At 35.8% G+C, this 19,028-nt stretch overlaps 1 protein-coding gene across 2 annotated transcripts; it reads left to right on the top strand.

The window, feature by feature from the left end:
• Nucleotides 1-1,679: 1,679 nt before the first annotated feature.
• On the top strand, nucleotides 1,680-17,782 carry slc38a5a (solute carrier family 38 member 5a). 2 transcript variants are annotated; one of them, XM_067412649.1, is made up of 16 exons: nucleotides 1,680-1,825; nucleotides 10,348-10,477; nucleotides 10,962-11,046; nucleotides 11,289-11,404; nucleotides 13,007-13,080; nucleotides 13,171-13,263; nucleotides 13,420-13,501; nucleotides 13,743-13,825; nucleotides 14,780-14,838; nucleotides 15,260-15,388; nucleotides 15,491-15,570; nucleotides 15,654-15,754; nucleotides 15,860-15,975; nucleotides 16,083-16,227; nucleotides 16,303-16,406; nucleotides 16,485-17,782. In XM_067412649.1, exons 2-16 carry the CDS (start codon nucleotides 10,419-10,421, stop codon nucleotides 16,584-16,586), a joined length of 1,428 nt encoding a protein of 475 aa, XP_067268750.1. In that variant the 5' UTR covers nucleotides 1,680-1,825; nucleotides 10,348-10,418; the 3' UTR covers nucleotides 16,587-17,782. The 2 variants fall into 2 exon arrangements, with proteins under 2 accessions (XP_067268750.1, XP_067268751.1); XM_067412650.1 differs by lacking the exon at nucleotides 1,680-1,825 and adding an exon at nucleotides 7,177-7,313.
• The last annotated feature ends 1,246 nt before the right edge of the window (nucleotides 17,783-19,028 follow it).

Below are 19,028 nucleotides of genomic sequence, written 5' to 3'. Positions count from 1 at the left end.
ATTAATAAAACTGTGTAAATATAAAACATTTAAAACAATTAACAAATAGCCCCAACCTTTATTGCGTTCACTCGTTTGTCCAAAGGCTCCCACATGAACAAATGCTAGATATATAATAGGCCTAAAAGTACTTTAGTACTAGTGTACTTTGGAATAGTAATTCCTTGAGCTATTATAGTAATTTATTCTACAGTATACTTTAGTAGTTGTTGTCAGCTATATTGAGGTAGCAGCCTACTACAATTTACTGTATGGTTCAAAAACACTATAGCCTATTAATATATTTACAAGCATAATTTTATAATATAATTTAGTTTTTTGTCATGTATGTTGAAATTTGAATTTTAGTTTTGGAGGATATAATTCACAAAGATACTCTGATTTAAGAGGGAGCTTGGGTTTTGTAAGAAGGACTTTTGCCACCTGTTTGCCACCAGCTGAACCCACTGCTGAAAAACTTCTAAGGCTATTGTATTCTAACGCATCACCATCTGAGGGAGCTGTTGTAGACTACATTGTCTATGCAAGACATTGCTAAGGATGCCAAACTTTACTAATAGCTAACTATGCCAACTGTTTAAAAAAAACAATTACAGCTATATTAATGTTACAGCGTAATAATATAAATGAATAACTGGGGTAAGCCGAACAGAGAGTTAAATATCTAAATAATACTGCTTTAATTTTACTAATTTATTTTAATCTTTATTATTTACAGGGGAAAAGGACCAGCTTAGGCTAGCATTAATGTCCATGCTGGTTACAGCTGCTTTGTTGCTGGTTAGACTGGTAGAAATCCTGACAAAAATGTATTTTTAAGTCTTTTGGGTAGTCACTAAACCAGCATCCAAACAAATAGCCTACATGCTATAACCTGCAGTGCTTGGTGACAAGATCATCATGATGCTTCTTGCAATACACTTGGAAGAGGTACAGAGCGGCAAAAAATCATCAGGTTAGCTTTGACAAATTACATCACATTTAAATATAAGATCCATGCTTCTTATTATGGTGATGTGAGAAGCCTGCTATCAGTTAACTTTAAAAAAAAAAAAAGTATAATTAAGCCGTGGAGGATTTAAAACTTCTAGTTGCTATTGTTCCATGCAAGAAGCAGAAAATTGCTGTGCTTACGAAGGCAAAACACGGTAAGTACTTTAAAGTAAGGTTCTTTAAAGAACCATTTTTATTTCTAACCATTTTATAGTCTAAAGAATCTTTTTGCACTACAAAGAACCTTTTGTGCATTGGAAATATAATATGGATATTTAAGATTCTTCATGGAACCATACACCCTCCCAAAGAACCATTTAAGAACCTTTATTTTTAAGAGTGTATGCACTCTTATTTGAGTGCCAACAAATACTGAGAAATTGTCACATTACCAGCAGTCTCACACTAACCCTAAACAAACTTATTTTTTCCTATTTAAGGAAGTCCTCAAAGATCATGATAATTATGATAATTAGGTTTTGTTAGATTTAGCTTGTTTCTGGGTACGATGTTGTCCTCAAACTATAGCTAAGTATGTGCACACAAAGAAAAAAAGAAAGAGATGTGAAATTAAAAGCAGTTATCTAAAAAGAGAACAAGGCGGGACAAACTGGAAGTCCCGCTCTTTTTTAGTTTGAAGGAGGGGCTAAAACCCTTGCTACTGTAGATGCCACCATATTTTGTCTTTCAAGCTCTCTTTCCCTTTCATTCCATCTGTCTGTGTTAAATGCCACACTCAAGAACCATCTGGGAGTATCAAACCATAATTTTTCTTCATTAATAGATCTATTTGTTGTCTACATTACAGAGACTGTTGTCAAGTTTCAAAAAGGTAAGGAGACTATATATTCTCTCAAATATTCTCTCAACAGTATATTAGCCCAAAATGATAGCTGTCAAACTATTTCTTTACATGGAGTCACTAGTTAATAATTCATCTGTTTCTTGATTAATTGTTAGTTACCATGAGATCTTCTCTCAGCTACATCAGAAGGAAGTAGGGAGACCTATACGCCATGTGGCACATGGCAGCTATAGCCGAAAGCAGCAATAATTCATGGCAGAACAATCACACAATTGTCTGTAGGTTCACATGGATTCAAATCATATTAATGCATATATTTCAGAGCTTGCCATTGTAGAGATTACCATTTGTATATCTAAATTCTATTCAAATATCTGAATATTCCTTAGTTATAATGGTACGCATTGATATTGATTATGAATTGGGATATTCATCACTAAGCATTTTCTACAGATTACAGTTACATGTGTTGAAATGGTGTACAGGATGTGGAGTGTACTGAGGTTATGTGATGAATGGAATTATGTTGCGTTTTATAATGCAAGAACCAAATTTCCAGTGTGCACTCATTTCTGTAATGGATATTTAATTTTTCATAAATTCAAAGCTTCAAAGGGCATTTAACTGGTTTAAAATGCGTCATACCTCTAGCATTTTTGTTCCACTTTGTCATAAAGATGTTTAACGTGACGTGATAGTACTCTGTGACCGGTTATATCAGTAAATGTGGTGGAAGCTTTCCAGGAGAGCCTGTTCTTGTGAGATATCACATCTTGAGGTGGATCACTGATATTTTTTAACTGAAATTTTTAGGCAAGTCTTAGGCAAGTAACTAAAATACAATAGATGAGGTTTCCTCGATCTCACATAAAAAGTACAGACTATTAGACGTTATAATGTAGAGTTTTGACTTTATTTTACCCACAAGGCAACAACACCATTCTGTGAGTGAGGGCCACATGTCATAAGCTAGTTCCTGTCTGACAATATAGCCTTTGTGTGAGAACATCCTGTTTGATGATGATAATCACACAACATTTTTAATATCAATCTCTTTATTACCTAAAAGTAAACACTTGTGACCAAATGGCCACACTGGCATAACACCTTTAGTAGTCTATGTGTGTGTGAGTGAGAGAAATAGTCTTTCACACTCTGACTTTTCTTTAATATTCCTTAAAAATGTATACTTTTCCAGTCCTTATCTAAACTGAAATATGTATATGTGCTATTTTTACAATAATTGTCATGCCACTCATTGTGACTATGCATATTTTCACTATGCATTTGTGTATGCTAATGCTAAGTGGAAAATGTCTCTATTATGTTAAACATTCTAGAGTTTTAACAGTAAATACTTTAAGTATGATTTGATTCCTGCCAAACCAACAACAAACCAACAATCTCATGGCAATCGATAGCTATTTTATGTTTTGGCGAATTGGTTGCTGATTCGTATAAATTAATACAATCTCATTGGTACATTTTAGTACAAACTTCTTACACCCCATCATGTTTACTTTTTATTCATTTTACACACACACACACACACACACACACACACACACACACACACACACACGATTATATATATATATAATATCAGAGAGGAAAATAAGTATTTAAACACCCTGCTATTTTGCAAGTTCTCCCACTTGGAAATCATGGAGGGATCTGAAATTGTCATCGTAGGTGCATGTCCACTGTGAGAGACATAATCTAAAAAAAAGTCATGATATGATTTTTCAGCTATTTATTTGCTATCAGTAGTACAGCTTCAAATAAGTATTTGAGCACCTGCCTATCAGCTAGAATTCTGACCCTCAAAGACCTGTTAGTCTGCCTTTAAAATGTCCACCTCCACTCCATTTATTGTCCTAAATTAGATGCACCTGTTTGAGGTCGTTAGCTGAATAAAGACACCTGTCCACCCCATACAATCAGTGAGAATCCAACTACTAACATGGCCAAGACCAAAGAGCTGTCCAATGACACAAGAGACAAAATTGTACACCTCCACAAGGCTGGAAAGTGCTATGGGGAAATTGGCAAGCAGCTTGGGGAAAAAAGGTCCACTGCTGGAACAATCATTAGAAAATGGAAGAAGCTAAACATGACTGTCAATCACCCTCGGACTGGGGCTCCGTGCAAGATCTCAACTCGTGGGGTCTCAATGATCCTAAGAAAGGTGAGAAATCAGCCCAGAACTACACAGGAGGAGCTGGTCAATGATCTGAAAAGAGCTGGGACCGCCATTTCCAAGGTTACTGTTGGTAATACACTAAGACGTCATGGTTTAAAATCATGCATGGCACGGAAGGTTCCCCTGCTTAAACTAACACATGTCCAGGCCCGTCTTAAGTTTGCCAATGAGCATTTGGATGATCCAGAGGAGTCATGGGAGAAAGTCATGTGGTCAGATGAGACCAAAATAGAACTTTTTGGAGGAAGAAGAATGATGAGTACCATCCCAAGAACACCGTCCCTACTGTAAAGCATGGGGATGGTAGCATCATGCTTTAGGGGTGTTTTTCTGCACATGGGACAGGGCGACTGTACTGTATTAAGGAGAGGATGACCGGGGCCATGTATTGCGAGATTTTGGGGAACAACCTCCTTCCCTCAGTTAGAGCATTGAAGATGCATTGGACTTTGATGCCGATGTAGGATCATAAAGCTATGAACAATTGAGGGAAGGCTCGTTCGAGATGCATCGGCGCACACTGTGCAGACAGATCGCGTATGACATCATAGTACAGCGAGCGCAAATGACTTTTGAATCGCTCACGCGGTATTTTGTTATCATACGCGGATCGGTCTTTGCAGTGCCGATGCATCTCGAACAAGCCTGGTGTGTTTGTATTTCCCGCTGCCTCGCTAGCATTGCTAAAACACTAGCGAGAAAGATGAGACGTATAAAGTGACGTAAGCCCGAGCTCTGTGGTGGCTCTTTAGCCTGTGGAAAGCCAAACCGTTTCTTAAAGTCTCTTAAGTCCAACCAACTTAGAACTGACACTAGCACTGGCTCTGAACTAGCAACCGGTTCATTTTGGTAGAAAAGAGGTATGTGTGGAGGAGTGGGCCAAAATCCCTTCTGCAGTGTGTGCAAGCATGGTGAAAAACTACAGGAAATGTTTGACCTCTGTAATTGCAAACAAAGGCTACTGTACCAAATATTAACATTGATTTTCTCAGGTGTTAAAATACTTATTTGCAGCTGTATCATACCATACTTTTTTTTTTTTAGATTATGTCTCTCACGGTGGAGATGCACCTATGATGACAATTTCAGACCCCTCCATGATTTCTAAGTGGGAGACCTTGCAAAATAGCAGGGTGTTCAATTTCAAATACTTATTTTCCTCTCTCTCTCTCTCTCTCTCTCTCTCTCTCTCTCTCTCTCTCTCTCTCTCTCTCTCTCTCTCTCTCTCTGTCTCTCTCTCTCTCTGTCTCTCTCTCTCGTTAATTAATTTTGTGATTGGTGGAGCAAAGATGGCAATCTGGTTAACCCGGAAGAGAAAAATGAAAGGAGAGGGGGAGATAGGTCCTGAGGTGGTCTTAAAAGCTCTTATAGCAACCAGAATCAAGGCAGAGTTTGCATACTTTAAACTAATGAATAATGTGGACAGATTTATTGAAATTTGGGCTTTGAATGATGTTTTGTGCTCTGTGGATTATGAAAATGAGCTGGTTTTAAATCTATGAGGTTATGTGACTGTGTTTTTTTTTTAAAATTTAAAAAAAAAAAAATTAATGAGATTTTGGAATTTTTACTTTTGACTATGTGACTGTATGGTTTCTTAGAATGGATATATGTGTGTATTTACCAATGGACCTAATGAAACAAAAGTTTTTTCTTTTGAAAAATGTCTTATAGTGTAAATATAAATAAAGGTGTGTTTAAAAGTCTCTCTCTCTCTCTCTCTCTCTCTCTCTCTCTCTCTCTCTCTCTCTCTCTCTCTCTCTCTCTCTCTCTCTCTCTCTCTCTCTCTCTCTCTCTATATATATATATATATATATATATATATATATATATATATATATATATATACAATCAACCCAAAATGTACACCTTCAACATTTTCTCACATTATCACAGTTTATTCGCTACAGTTTAGAAAATGTTAATAAAATATGACAAGAGCTCAGAAATTCATCTTGATAATGTCAGATCATTTTGATAGAAAGTTAAATTTTAATTTATGTACACAATTAGATAATACCAATTTATGTCAACCAAACACCAAGCAATGCTTTATTTTGTTCAGTCTGTGGTGTAATAGGTCACATTAGTAATGAAAGAAAAACACTTAAGAAAAACATGGTCAGGTCAAAGTGTCTGAATAATTTTGGTCCCTTATTTTTATAATTTTTACTCTCAGTCCACTGTATGAAGAATTTTTGGGTATAATATGTCACAGTTTACTTTATTTTGCTATCCTCAAATAAAGTGTCACATACATTACATAGCTACATAAAATATACACATACACAGTGTATATATCTGACATCACATGGTTTATATTCTTTATGAGTTAGACAAATATTTTGCCCAAGAACTTTATGGCTGAAAGACTATTATATCATATAAACTATAAGAGACATATTTCTTTTATAAAATCCATTTACTATATGTTCATATTGGCTTATGTGAGTATTGTAGGCAATTTAAATAAGATTTTTTTTTTACTTTGTCAACAAATAGTGGTTTACATGGTTTATAAAACAGCATATGAAAAATGATCAAAACGGATGTTATTTGGACAAAATCATAAAAGAAGGGATTGAATTGACAGTGTGCAATCAATGGCTAATAGTGTTGTTCTAGGTCTTGCATCCAGGTAACCTTAAAAAAAACCTGATCTCCTAATCTAATTACTTATGATAACACACACACACACACACACACACACACACACACACACACACACACACACACACACACACACACACACACACACACACACACACACACACACACACACACACACACACACACACACACACACACACACACACACACACACACACACACACACCTACCTACGGTTGAGTTTTCATATTTTATAGAGACTTTCCATTGACATAATAATTTTTATACTGTACAAACTCTATTTTGTCCCTGTAAACACAAACCAGAAACATTATAAAGTTTTACATTTTCAAAACAAAAAAAAACGAGCCTTACAATCAAATTTCCATAATATGTACAAAACTGCATGTTATAATTATTATATATATGTAAATATTTTTTTTTTACCTATACAAGAGTGTTAAGATAGCAGACTCATGCCAGAGCGTCTTTAAATAGACATCCTTCATCCCTCCAGGAGTTAATCTCCTGCCCCTCCCTCACACAGGTGAGCTCTGAACATGTACTCACACAAGCTGGACAGCTTCACTTAGGCAACACAGAAACAAATGAATGAATGAAGACTCTTTGACTTCAGGATACTACGTAGCTACACTTTTAGAGACTTTTGACTTTTGCAAGGTTTCTCTCCTTCCCACAGTGGTGAGTACTTCCTCAACATTTCTTGTGGAACAAAAGCGTGTTTAAATAAGGGTGTGTAGGGAGGTTGGTTCTGTTTCAATACAGATAAGGTCTTGCATCAGACAAGCGTCATGTGGTCAAGGCTTGCCTCACTGGCTAAACTTCCCCTGCTTATTCATTTTAAGCTTTATTTCCCACCAATTGTTTATTTTGACAGTAATTTGTCAAGACTTTCTCTTTTCCATAGACATATTTTTTTTATTTTAATCAAAGATATATAGACATTTGGTGATGGAATACTGTTAAAAACACTTCACTTGAACTCTATCTCGTTTTCTCGCTCTTACTTTAAACTAACACATAATATATTGTACAGAGTGATGGTGGTCTGAAATGTATAGTGTTTTATACAGACAAATAAAATAAGGTTCTGGTATTTTATATTCACATATTTGAGACTGTTTTGACAGTTTGACCACTGAACAATGACCAGCTTGCTTGGAATGCTTTTGGCTAGGCAGGACGAAAACAATTCAGGGAATTCTGCATCAAAACCTAATAAAGCACTGTATGGACAGACATTTTGCCTAATAAGGCAACTGCCAGTCTCCTCATATAAATGACAGATAAAGACATAAGTATTTCCTGACCTACCAGCACTGCCGCATTTTCCAACATATTTCCTTAACAGTGCAAGCTTACAAAGGATTGCATCAGCCATGCTTAAACTGAGTTTATGCTTAAAAGATGCCTTGTGAGATATACACATACAATTCTTGGTATTTATTTATAATCATAACACATGCTTAAGTTAAATTCTGCTTATTATATTGAATGTGCACTTTAAAGGTCCTGTTCTTCGCGATTCCATCTTTCAAACTTTAGTTAGTGTGAAATGTTGCTGTTGGAGCATAAACAATACCTGTAAAATTATAAAGCTCAAACTTCAATGCCAAGCGGGATATTTTATTTACCAGAAGTTCCCTTCACTTCCCGAAAGGCCGGTTTGGACTAAACCGTCTATGTACTACACCCCTGCACTTCCTTGCTTGAATGACGTCACTAGAACCGTTTGTTGACTAACCCTCCGCCCACAAGTACACGCAAAATAGGGGGCGTGGTCTTGTTGGTTTCTCACGTGGAGAAGAGCGCGCATTCAGCGTTTGCATCTCCCCGTTATGGTAAGAGGCGGGACCTTTCCGGGCAAAGTGCGTTAAGCTGCTGTCCAATCACAACACGGGAAGCGCTGGCCCAATCAGAAATCGTTTCTGAAGGAGGGGACTTCATAGAACAAGGAAATCATCAGGCCGTTTTTAGGAGAGAGAAAAACAGCGCTGTACAGATAAGTAAATTGCGTGAAAAATACTGCGAAACATGAACTCATGTTATATTGCACACTGTAAACATAATCAAAGCTTCGAAAACACGCGAAGAACGGGACCTTTAATGTACTTCAAATCGTAAAAGTATATATTTCAAGAGAGAATGAGACCACTAACTAATCTATGAACATTAAACTCATATCCTTATACTGAATGTAACTAAAAAAGCGCAGGACCAATAATTACAACAGATTTCCTCAAATAAAAGTTAGACTATAATGTTATAGGCCAGCACGTAAAGGTATTGTTGTTCGTTACCACGGCAACCATTTGAGTGTCAGGATTTGTCTGAAAGTGTATGATGAAGTACAAAAATTCTCTGTAGACATGACGGCCGGCAAAATATCACAAGAAAAGCTTAACATGTACTTACAACTGCATTATTTATCTGTATTTTCTTCATTAGGATGTTGAAAGCAAATGATGAGAAAGTTTCATTCATAATGTTTCTACTTCATGTAACATGAGCGCTCATACTGGACTGAAGCCATTCTCATCATGTAATCACGGGAAAACATTTCTTAGGGTGAGCTTGTGCCAGGGGCTTGGATAGTGAGCCGTTGGAAGTTTCGTCCTACGTCACGAAGCACCAAAACGTCCAATAGGAAAATTCGACTGCAGTAGCCACCGTTCAACCTTAAGAGGGCAGCACTAAGACGTTTTTACACCATATATTGTAGAATTAAAACACTTGTGTCAAAACATTTACTCGAATTAATAAACAGCATTAATAAAGTCCCAGTCTTGCAGATCATTAACTAAAAAAAGTTGGTTTAGGGTTTAGTTACCCTTTAAAAAACGCTTTCAGATAATATATGAATTAAATAAAGGCCACTTAAGTGTACTTAGAGATGTTTTTTAACTGTTTAATATTAGAGACCACAAATTAGGTAATTCGTAGGTTGATATTCGTAGTGGCTCTGAGACACTATCAAAACATTGCTCTGTTTATTTAAGACAAACAGATGGAACCTGTTGGAATCTATGTTAGCATAGGACCATCAATACAACACGACATAACAACATTGGTTCAACCAATAGTATGACTTTGGGGGTGGGGTTATCCATTCACTTGACCAATGGCATACAGGGAGAGTGTACAGGAAACCTGTGTGAAAACAGTCATTAGCTGTATTCGCAATAGCGCTATACACTGCCTCTCATGTATTTTTCTTTATACACTGTTGACCTTTAATAAAACACTGGGAAGAGCCTTAACTTGCATGTAATTGTACCTCCTACGTATTTAAATTACTGTGTATTTTTTTACTTTGTTTACAGTAATCAAGCTTTAAATACGATTAAAATAACAGAGCTGCAGAATACTGCGCACAACTATCTTATCAGTCTGAATTTATGATGAAGAATATGCATACAGTTCACAGATGTTTTATATCAAGACTAATCTTTCTATGATGTCTTTAGCAGCCAATAATGCTCTGAGGAATGTTTTTAGCATCACTTTCCCCCTGCCTCCTCTTCCATCTTGTGTATTTATGTAAAGATTATGCTCCTACACTGTCTCTCACTGATCTCACAGCTTTGTATAGCTTTTGGACACTTATTTGAATGATCACTGTAAGAACTTTTTTTGTGACGCATTCATGTTTTATAATAATTTTAGCTCTTAATAAAATGATCATTGACCCCAAAACTTTTTTTCTGTGTTTCAGATTGTTTTTACAGAGCTTGACCTTACAGACAGTGTTCTTTGGAGAATTGTTAAGTGTTGTAGAAGCCTAAAATGGAAGGACAGAAAATGTCAAACGGTCACCATGATCTCAGTCCTGACAAATGTCTGGAGTAAGTTTCCACACCAACACATTCATAAGGAACTATCTTAGAGGTTTTCTTCAGAGATGTGCTCCCTTTCACTACCAAATCATATTATGAATTCCATGCTTTATAGTCACCTCATATAATTTTTATCCTGTAAACACTGCAGCTTAAAACAAAGCTAACTGAAAGTATCTATGTATTTTAAACTTGTGAAGTGTTATGCATTTTAAACTAGTTCTTAAATAGCTAACTTTTTATTTCCATTTAGTTTTATTTATGTTTTAGTTTTATCTCTTAAAAAATCATCTTTATTTCATTTAACAAAAATGTTTAATAGTTTTTGTTAACAACAACAAAAATACTGAACTTATATTTTAAGAGTACTCAACTGCTGACATTTCAAAAAATGAATTCAGTAACTGTCATTTCCTGCCTTTTCTCAAAAGCTTTCCTGTATATCATTTTTACACAACAACAAAAAATCATTTATTTTGCTTATATTACACAGATTTGATGCCCTTGACAGCATAAGAGAGGGTGATACATTTCTTCATGAAAAAAGCAATGGAAAAGCAGAAACTCATTTTACAGATGTGAGTGTGCACATTTCAGAATTAACTTTACAGAAATGTTTAAGTGTGGGTGAAACTGATTAGAATATTGATTAAAACAAACATACGCACCCATACAAAGAATGATCTGTAATGTATAACAGTAGGGATTTTTCTAACTTGTTTGTGGAGTTGGAGAGAAAAAGTGAAACTACTATTCAAGCTAAAGGAATCTATTCAATTAAACAGGTTTATGACTAATACATATTCATCTTTTATTCCAGTTTGAGGGAAAGACTTCTTTCGGAATGTCTATTTTCAACCTCAGTAACGCCATCATGGGCAGTGGAATTTTGGGACTGGCTTATGCCATGGCCAACACTGGAATCATCCTTTTTGTGTAAGTCAAACTACACTTGTAGTTATGCATGCACATTTGTGTGGATTTGTGCAATAATACATAATCAAAATAAAGGTTACTGAAGGTGTGATAGCAAAAAGGAGTTCTACTGTTTCTTTAATGTCATAAAAAATGAACTGTGAGTAAATGAAGAGCCCTCTAGTCTTTCTGGTACATATCCAAAGTTACAAATGTAAACAGAAAATTCCAGGTCTAGAGCGGTGGAATGATGCCTCTCTTTGGCATTTGGCTGCACCTTGTGGTAGACTTCTGTTAGTTTGCTGGAATGTGTGTGCTGCACATGCGTGTCTGAGTTCGGCCTAACTGAGCATTAAGGCTTCTTTGTGTCCACCTCTACATTTAACTCTAGGCATACGCAGCCATACGCCAGTGTGCCTCTGTCACGTACTCAGTCAATACAATTCAAATATTTGCATGTTTTTTTCTTCCCTCAGGTAGTGTGTAACACTAAGGGAAGAGTCTCTGCTAAATATATTCCCTTCACTATTTAATTTTCCTTGCTTCCTTACCACATTCTTTACCGATCCAGTGCTTGGATAAATCAAGTAGCCTTCACTCCGTTCTGAAAGCAAACACGCTATAAAAAACACAAAAATAGAACAATATTGATAGGACCTGCAACTGCTATTCCTTGTGAATGATCTGGCTTTATATGTGTAGGGACCTTTAACGTCACTCTATGCCTATGATGTGACACACACATGTACTGTGCTCACAGCTCAGATCTGAGAGGGTTATAAATAGCCTGCTGTAATCAAATCAAAGCCTGTCTGTCCAGCCCAAGCAGGCTTTTAAAGCAGCTTAATGTTCAAAAAACTGTTTACTTGTAGCTTTAATCTCAACAGTTTCTCTGCTAAAAGAAAAACACTCCTGCCAATAATAACATTCAGCAATATGCAAATACACGTATCTCTGAGAGACACTAGGGGGAAGTGTTAACTCATAGAAAGCTTACTTTTGCATATTTTTATCACAGAGACTACACGTGACTTTGTTTTTGTGGGTTGTACCACGGAAAAAAACAGTTCTGAGCTAAACTTGTCTAATGCGTCATTAATGAGATTGGAGGTTAGATTACTCGACGACTGGTGATAATGTCACTGAGGAAAATGCAGTTTTACCCACTTAATCGCGATTAAATTAGCACATCTTAAAGTCATATGACAGATTGATGAGTCTGACAATCGCTAAAATCAAATGGACAGGATTTCATATGCCAGGTTATTAAAGGAATAGTTCACCCAAAAATCATGTCATCACCCTCATGTTGCTCACCTTTACGTTCTTCTGTGGGACATTCAAAAATGTTTCAGTTTTTTGTTTTATTTTTGTCTATACAATGAAAGTCATTGGGGTTCAATGTTGTTTTGGACATTCATTGTATAGGCAAACACATTCTTCAGAATATCTTCCTTTTGTGCTCCACAGAAGAGTCATATAGTTTGAAATGACATGAAGGTGAATAAATTATGACATGAATTTTTATTTTTAGGTGAAATATACCTTGAATTATAGAGTATAGAAGAACTTACTTTTTGCTGTTGTCATTATAGTTTCATCATTTGAGTTACTTGTTTTCAGAATCCTGTTGATAAGCATCGCTCTTCTCTCTGCCTACTCCATCCACCTGCTTCTGAAGTGTGCTGAAGTGGTTGGTGAGAAAAATCTCTTTTATGTCTATCAAGCAATCCTGATAACATGAAAAAAGCATCTAAACTTCCTGTTATGTTTGTTTGTGTGTTTAGGGATCCGTGCATACGAACAGCTCGGGAACCATGCATTTGGTACACCTGGAAAAATCTTAGCAGCATGTGTTATAACAGTGCACAACATTGGAGGTAAAATGAAATGCATTATTACTTTCAGTTGTTATACTCATGATGTCATAAGACATCACAGCCGATCAGTCAAAGTCAGTAATAGCTATACGAGTGCTAAATATAACAACAGCTTCACTATAACACAAATTTTGTGTTCTTCCTTTGACGAAACAGCAATGTCCACTTACCTGTTCATTGTGAAGATAGAGTTACCTCATATTATTGAGGGTCTTATGGATCTGCCGACTGACTCACCGTGAGTACCAGAACATAGTACTTTTGCTAATGTGCTGGATACAGTGGAGTCCAAATGTGAGACAATGCTAAAAATCACAAATCCATTAATTTGTGACTTTTGAACCCCACTGTATTCCCTTTTCATTTTTAATTCTCTGTGTACACGCTTTGAAATGTCTACGCTGACTGCTTTTTACAGTCATACTTTCTCTCCTTTTAGCATGACATGTTGTGTAAAACACCTCTGTTTTCTTTGTCAGTGAATGGTTCGTTAATGGGAAGTATCTCATCATTATCGTTAGTTTCATCGTCATTCTTCCCCTGGCATTTATGAAACGACTTGGTACGTTCCTACCACCATTCCTCTCATTCATTCATTTTCAGTTTCCTCCCTCTGTCATTCCATTTTATTTCATAATAATCATAATCTCAATCCAACATTTATACCTGCAATAAAGCTCTTTGTTAGGTGCCTTGAATGAAGCCAGATGTTTTCAATTTAAAGTGATTTAAGGTGGTCACATTTACGCTGTTAGGTGAAATTTCCCTTGAGAGCGAAAAGATCCCCAGACAGATGATTTCACAAATTCTAAAGGGTTAGTTCACCCAAAAATGAAATTTCTGTCATTAATTATTCACCCCCATGTCGTTCCAAGCTTGTTAGACCTTTGTTCATCTTTGGAACACAAATGAAGATATTTTTGATGAAATCCGCTTTTCTAAACCATCCATAGGCAGCACCGGAATTGCAACTTTCAAAGCCCAGAAACATAGTAAAGACATTGTTAAAATAGTGATGAGAATTATTTCTGTTTGTTTTTTGTGCACAAAAAGTATTCTCATCGCTTCATAGCATTAAAGTTAAACCCCTGGAGTCACTTTGACTATTTGAACAATGTATTTACTACCTTTCAAGACCTTGAAAGTTACAATGACGTTGTTGCCTCTGTATGGTTTAATCATCTTGATTTTAAATTGTATTTGTGTTCCGAGGATGAACGAAGGTCTTACTGGTTTGGAATGACATGAGGGTGATTAATTAAAGTCCACAAAAAAAAATCTGTGAACTAATCCTTTAAGGTGGTCACGTAAAAGCCAGAAGGCTGCAAAAGCGACTTCTGCGTGAGCTAGCACCTGTGCATTTTGTTTAAAATGTGACCGCACCTTATAGTGAATTAAAGCTATACATTTAATCAGAAGACGCCTTGAAAACCAACTGAACCCATGGCATGAAAAATTATTCAAATTGGTATGAATATGTACATGCATTTATAATGTATTTATGCATTTATTTTAGGGTATCTTGGCTACACCAGTGGTTTCTCGCTCAGCTGCATGGTCTTCTTTCTCATATCTGTAAGTCAACTCTCCATCTACCTCCTAAATATAAAAACACCAGCAGGGTTGCCAAAACAGAACTAGCCCAATGGCCGACCAAAAACAATCACCCTATACCAAATATCAAAATATGCCACTCATACCTAAAATATACATATTTAACGGTTACTGTTGTGCGTTATACACAATTCCAACTTTAAAATCAGTATTATTGTAGTAATCACTATAAATACCTTCCCTCACAAAACTCATATAGCACAATTTTGGTAACGTTTCAATACAAACATTTCAGGAAGTACAACTTATGCAATATATCAACCCACTGCAGCAATTTAAAAGTATCCCAGTTCTGTGAGAAAACCATAGATATTGCAACCAAGGACACTGGTATAAATTAATCATGTCATTGTGACGAATGAATACATCTCTCTCTTATTAGGTCATCTACAAGAAATTTGTCACAGAGTGTTTTGTAGCACACAGCAATAATGGCACTTTTCTCAATGAAAGCATATCCAACTCCAGCGCTGACACATGTGAAGCTAAATTAATAACCGCCAATCCACAGGTAAGAGATATCAATGAAAAGCTTATTTCCAGGTGTCCTTCAGCTTCACTTTAACCCCAGTTGATTAATCATTTAATTTCATGTTTTGTTTTAAAATCTCAGACTGCTTTTACCATTCCCATTATGGCGTTTGCTTTTGTGTGTCACCCTGAAGTGTTGCCCATTTACACAGAACTCAAAAAGTAAGACTGTAATTTCAGAATTTCTTTAAAAACTGTTATACATTTATTCATATATTTGCATCTTTTTCTCGTTGTTATTTCAGTCCAAGCAAGAAACGCATGCAAAACATTGCCAATATCTCTATTTTGGCCATGTTTGTCATGTACCTGTTGACTGCCATCTTTGGCTACCTCACCTTCTATGGTAAGAGGAACTTCACAAAAAAAACATGCCATTAACGAAATACCATATTATCAAAGTACCAACAGTTTTTGTTTTAACAATCTGCATGTATTTACATATGTTTAGCAAATGTGGAGTCAGAGCTTCTGGAGATGTACAGTAAAAAAGACACCCTGATGCTGTGTGTTCGGCTGGCTGTGCTGGTGGCAGTGACACTGACGGTTCCCGTGGTCCTTTTCCCGGTATTTTTTTTTTGTCTGGTTTTCTTGGCTCATTGGTTATTTCTGGCATATAATTCCTCATCATCATGCTGGTTGAGTGTTGACAGCGCTTTATTGCCTTGCTCTAGATCCGCCGTGCCGTTTTGCAGCTTCTGTTTCCTGATAAGCCTTTCAGCTGGGTGCGTCACATCTCCATCGCAGTGTGCCTCCTCATTGCCGTCAATCTGCTCGTTATCTTCGTGCCCAACATTCGTGACATCTTCGGCTTCATTGGTGAGTCCGATTTGCAGCGTAGAGGATTTTATTGGTCACATTAATATGCAGAATTTAACTGAATCCGTTTTTTAGGTGCTACATCTGCTCCCAGCCTAATTTTCATTCTGCCTGGAATATTCTACATTTACATCATCCCCAAAGAACAGGAGCCATTGAAATCTCGGCCAAAGATCCAGGTGAGATGCAGGCAGAAAGTTACTTCAATCTCACAGATCTATTGCTTCTTTTTTCTCACTCCCATGTATGTTTTCCAGGCGATGGTGTTTGTGACACTGGGCTTCATCTTCATGATTATGAGTATTACATTCATCTTAGTAGAGTGGATCACTGGAAAGAAGTCGATGGCTGGACACTGACAGAGCTACGAGAGGACAGCAGGATTCCAGAATCTAAAGACCAAATACAGAACAAATAGTCCTGAACCTGCAACCTCTGACCCAGGTTCAGTTTAATTTAGCTTGTAATATCAAATCAGACAACTTCTTAATTTCAATAAGTAAAAAATAAAATGGTTTTCATGAAAGGCCAGTAACCAAAATCCAAGAAAAAAAAAGCTTAATAACAGATTGTCTTGACACGTTATTGCCATAATATTCTAATAGCATTTTTATTGGAATTATTTGTACATGCAAATGTATTGCTGTTATGACTGGCAAATGGAACTTCCTAAATCACACAAAATGGATGGAAAAAATGTGAAACAATGATGAGAATTCACTCATCTTTATTGCCAAAGATGTAAACATGCAGTTTGAAGTCTACCTCTTACTGAACCGAGCAATTTTACAATGACAGAGAACTTTTTTATTTTATTTTGATCAGTGAATATTTTGGGGTCCAAAAGTCTTTTATTCGTGAAATGCTTTGTTTCGTTCGTTACAAATTATATTATCAGCATACCATTTTAAGTGAAACATTTGTGCAAATGATCCTAAATCTATCTTAAAGGTACACTATGTAACAAAACTGCATGCATTTTGCAGAAGAACGTTGTTTTGGTTGTGCTTCAGCTCTGCGTATCTGTGCGGATAATTATGGTGATCCTACTGCTCATAAAACATTCACTATAGGCTTAAGAGATACAACCAGTTTAGATAAAGCTAGCTGAAAAGGGTAACTGTAGCTATACCTATTAATAGTAGAGAGCTACATATAGCAGTTTATCTATTCAATAAACTACCTCAGTTCTCACGATCTCTAAAAAGCCACACCCATGTTGATTCTTGTTTTATTACGAGCTGTCTTGTTCTCTTTTATCCAGCAGACTCTCTCTGTTTGGCATTTTTTAAAATGGGTGATTCCCCAGAGGCTCGAGATTTAGCCACTCCATATCAACCTTTCTCACTTGATTTGACAACTAAGAATGATTGAAATTGTATTGCCTCATTATTTAAACTGTTAATTTTGAACAAAACAAAGTTACATAGTGTATCTGTAATGTTATTTTTCTATTTTCAGATATTTTGATTCTGATTTTGAATCCCAGATAATTTTGTTCTCAGACCTTTAGACCCCACTGTATGTGAATCTCAGTTAAATTTATTTGTGATGAATGAAAGAATTAAATTTTATATATATATATATATATATATATATATATATATATATATATATATATATATATATATATATATATATATATATATATATATATATATATATACTATTTAAAACATTATTTAAATAGGACAAGTGTACAGTTGTGATTATTTTCAACATTATTTTTAAGGACAATTCATGAGTGTTAGAGGAAGATCCTTCAGTAAATGTTTTGTATGTATTGATACATTCTGTCGTTACACACCCATCAAACTAATGAAATCTACAGCAGAGATGTCCAACAGTGTTTAGTGCAGTTCTCGGCACTGTTATATATAACAACATTTCTTTACTCTGTTTTAGAGAGGTAAAGGAATACTAATTATCTTGAGGTACTCAAGAAACAAAAAACACAATTTTCACATTTTTCATGTTGTACCTGTCATTTTATTTGTAGTATAATTGAAAATACTTCTTGAACGTCTTGAAAATGAACATACTTGATTCCATCAATGCTGTATCACTTCATATGAAAGGTCACTACAGAATATGCTTACTTATCCATAAGCTTACTGAAATGTTTCTGTGGTTATACCATAACATGCCAAACTCTGTCACTCCTCATCAATATTGGTGAGTTTATATGGACCAGAACTAAAATTGTTTCCTCTTGGACATCACAACTATTATTAAAAGGTCAGTTCAGCCAAAAATTATGTAATTAATGACTTACCCTAATATTGTTCCACACCCGTAAAAAAAGGTATTTTATATTTAGTTTGAGAGCTTTCTGTTTCTCCATAGGGAACGAATGCACATTATACTGTCCCTTTCCAGAAGGTCCAGAAAGCTAATAAAAACATCATCAAAATAGTCCATATGTGACAACTGTGGGTTAGTTAGAATCTCTTGAAGCATCGAAAATACATTTTGGTCCAAAAATAACAAAAACGACGAATTTATTCCGCATTTTCTTCTCTTCTGTGTTTGTTTTCAATTTGCATTCGCGACTGTGTAGTGACGTGTTATCTGGTGTGCGCTAGCTTCGTTTATAGTCTGAGTCATTAATGACATCAATTTCATTTTTGGATGAACTAACCCTTTAATGTCAATGTGTGCTTGTTTTGTATAGTATTTTATGTGTACATATTGTGTTATATGTTGAAATCGATGAATGGAAGCAGACTTTCTTCTACTCAGATTGTACCTGAATACTGAGGTCAAATCAAAAATAAAGGAATCAAAAATAGAAAGGTTAA

The sequence above is a fragment of the Pseudorasbora parva genome, chromosome 13 (genome assembly GCF_024679245.1).
Source record: "Pseudorasbora parva isolate DD20220531a chromosome 13, ASM2467924v1, whole genome shotgun sequence".
Taxonomy (NCBI): Eukaryota; Metazoa; Chordata; class Actinopteri; order Cypriniformes; family Gobionidae; genus Pseudorasbora; species Pseudorasbora parva.
This window is presented reverse-complemented; position numbering and strand designations above follow the sequence as displayed.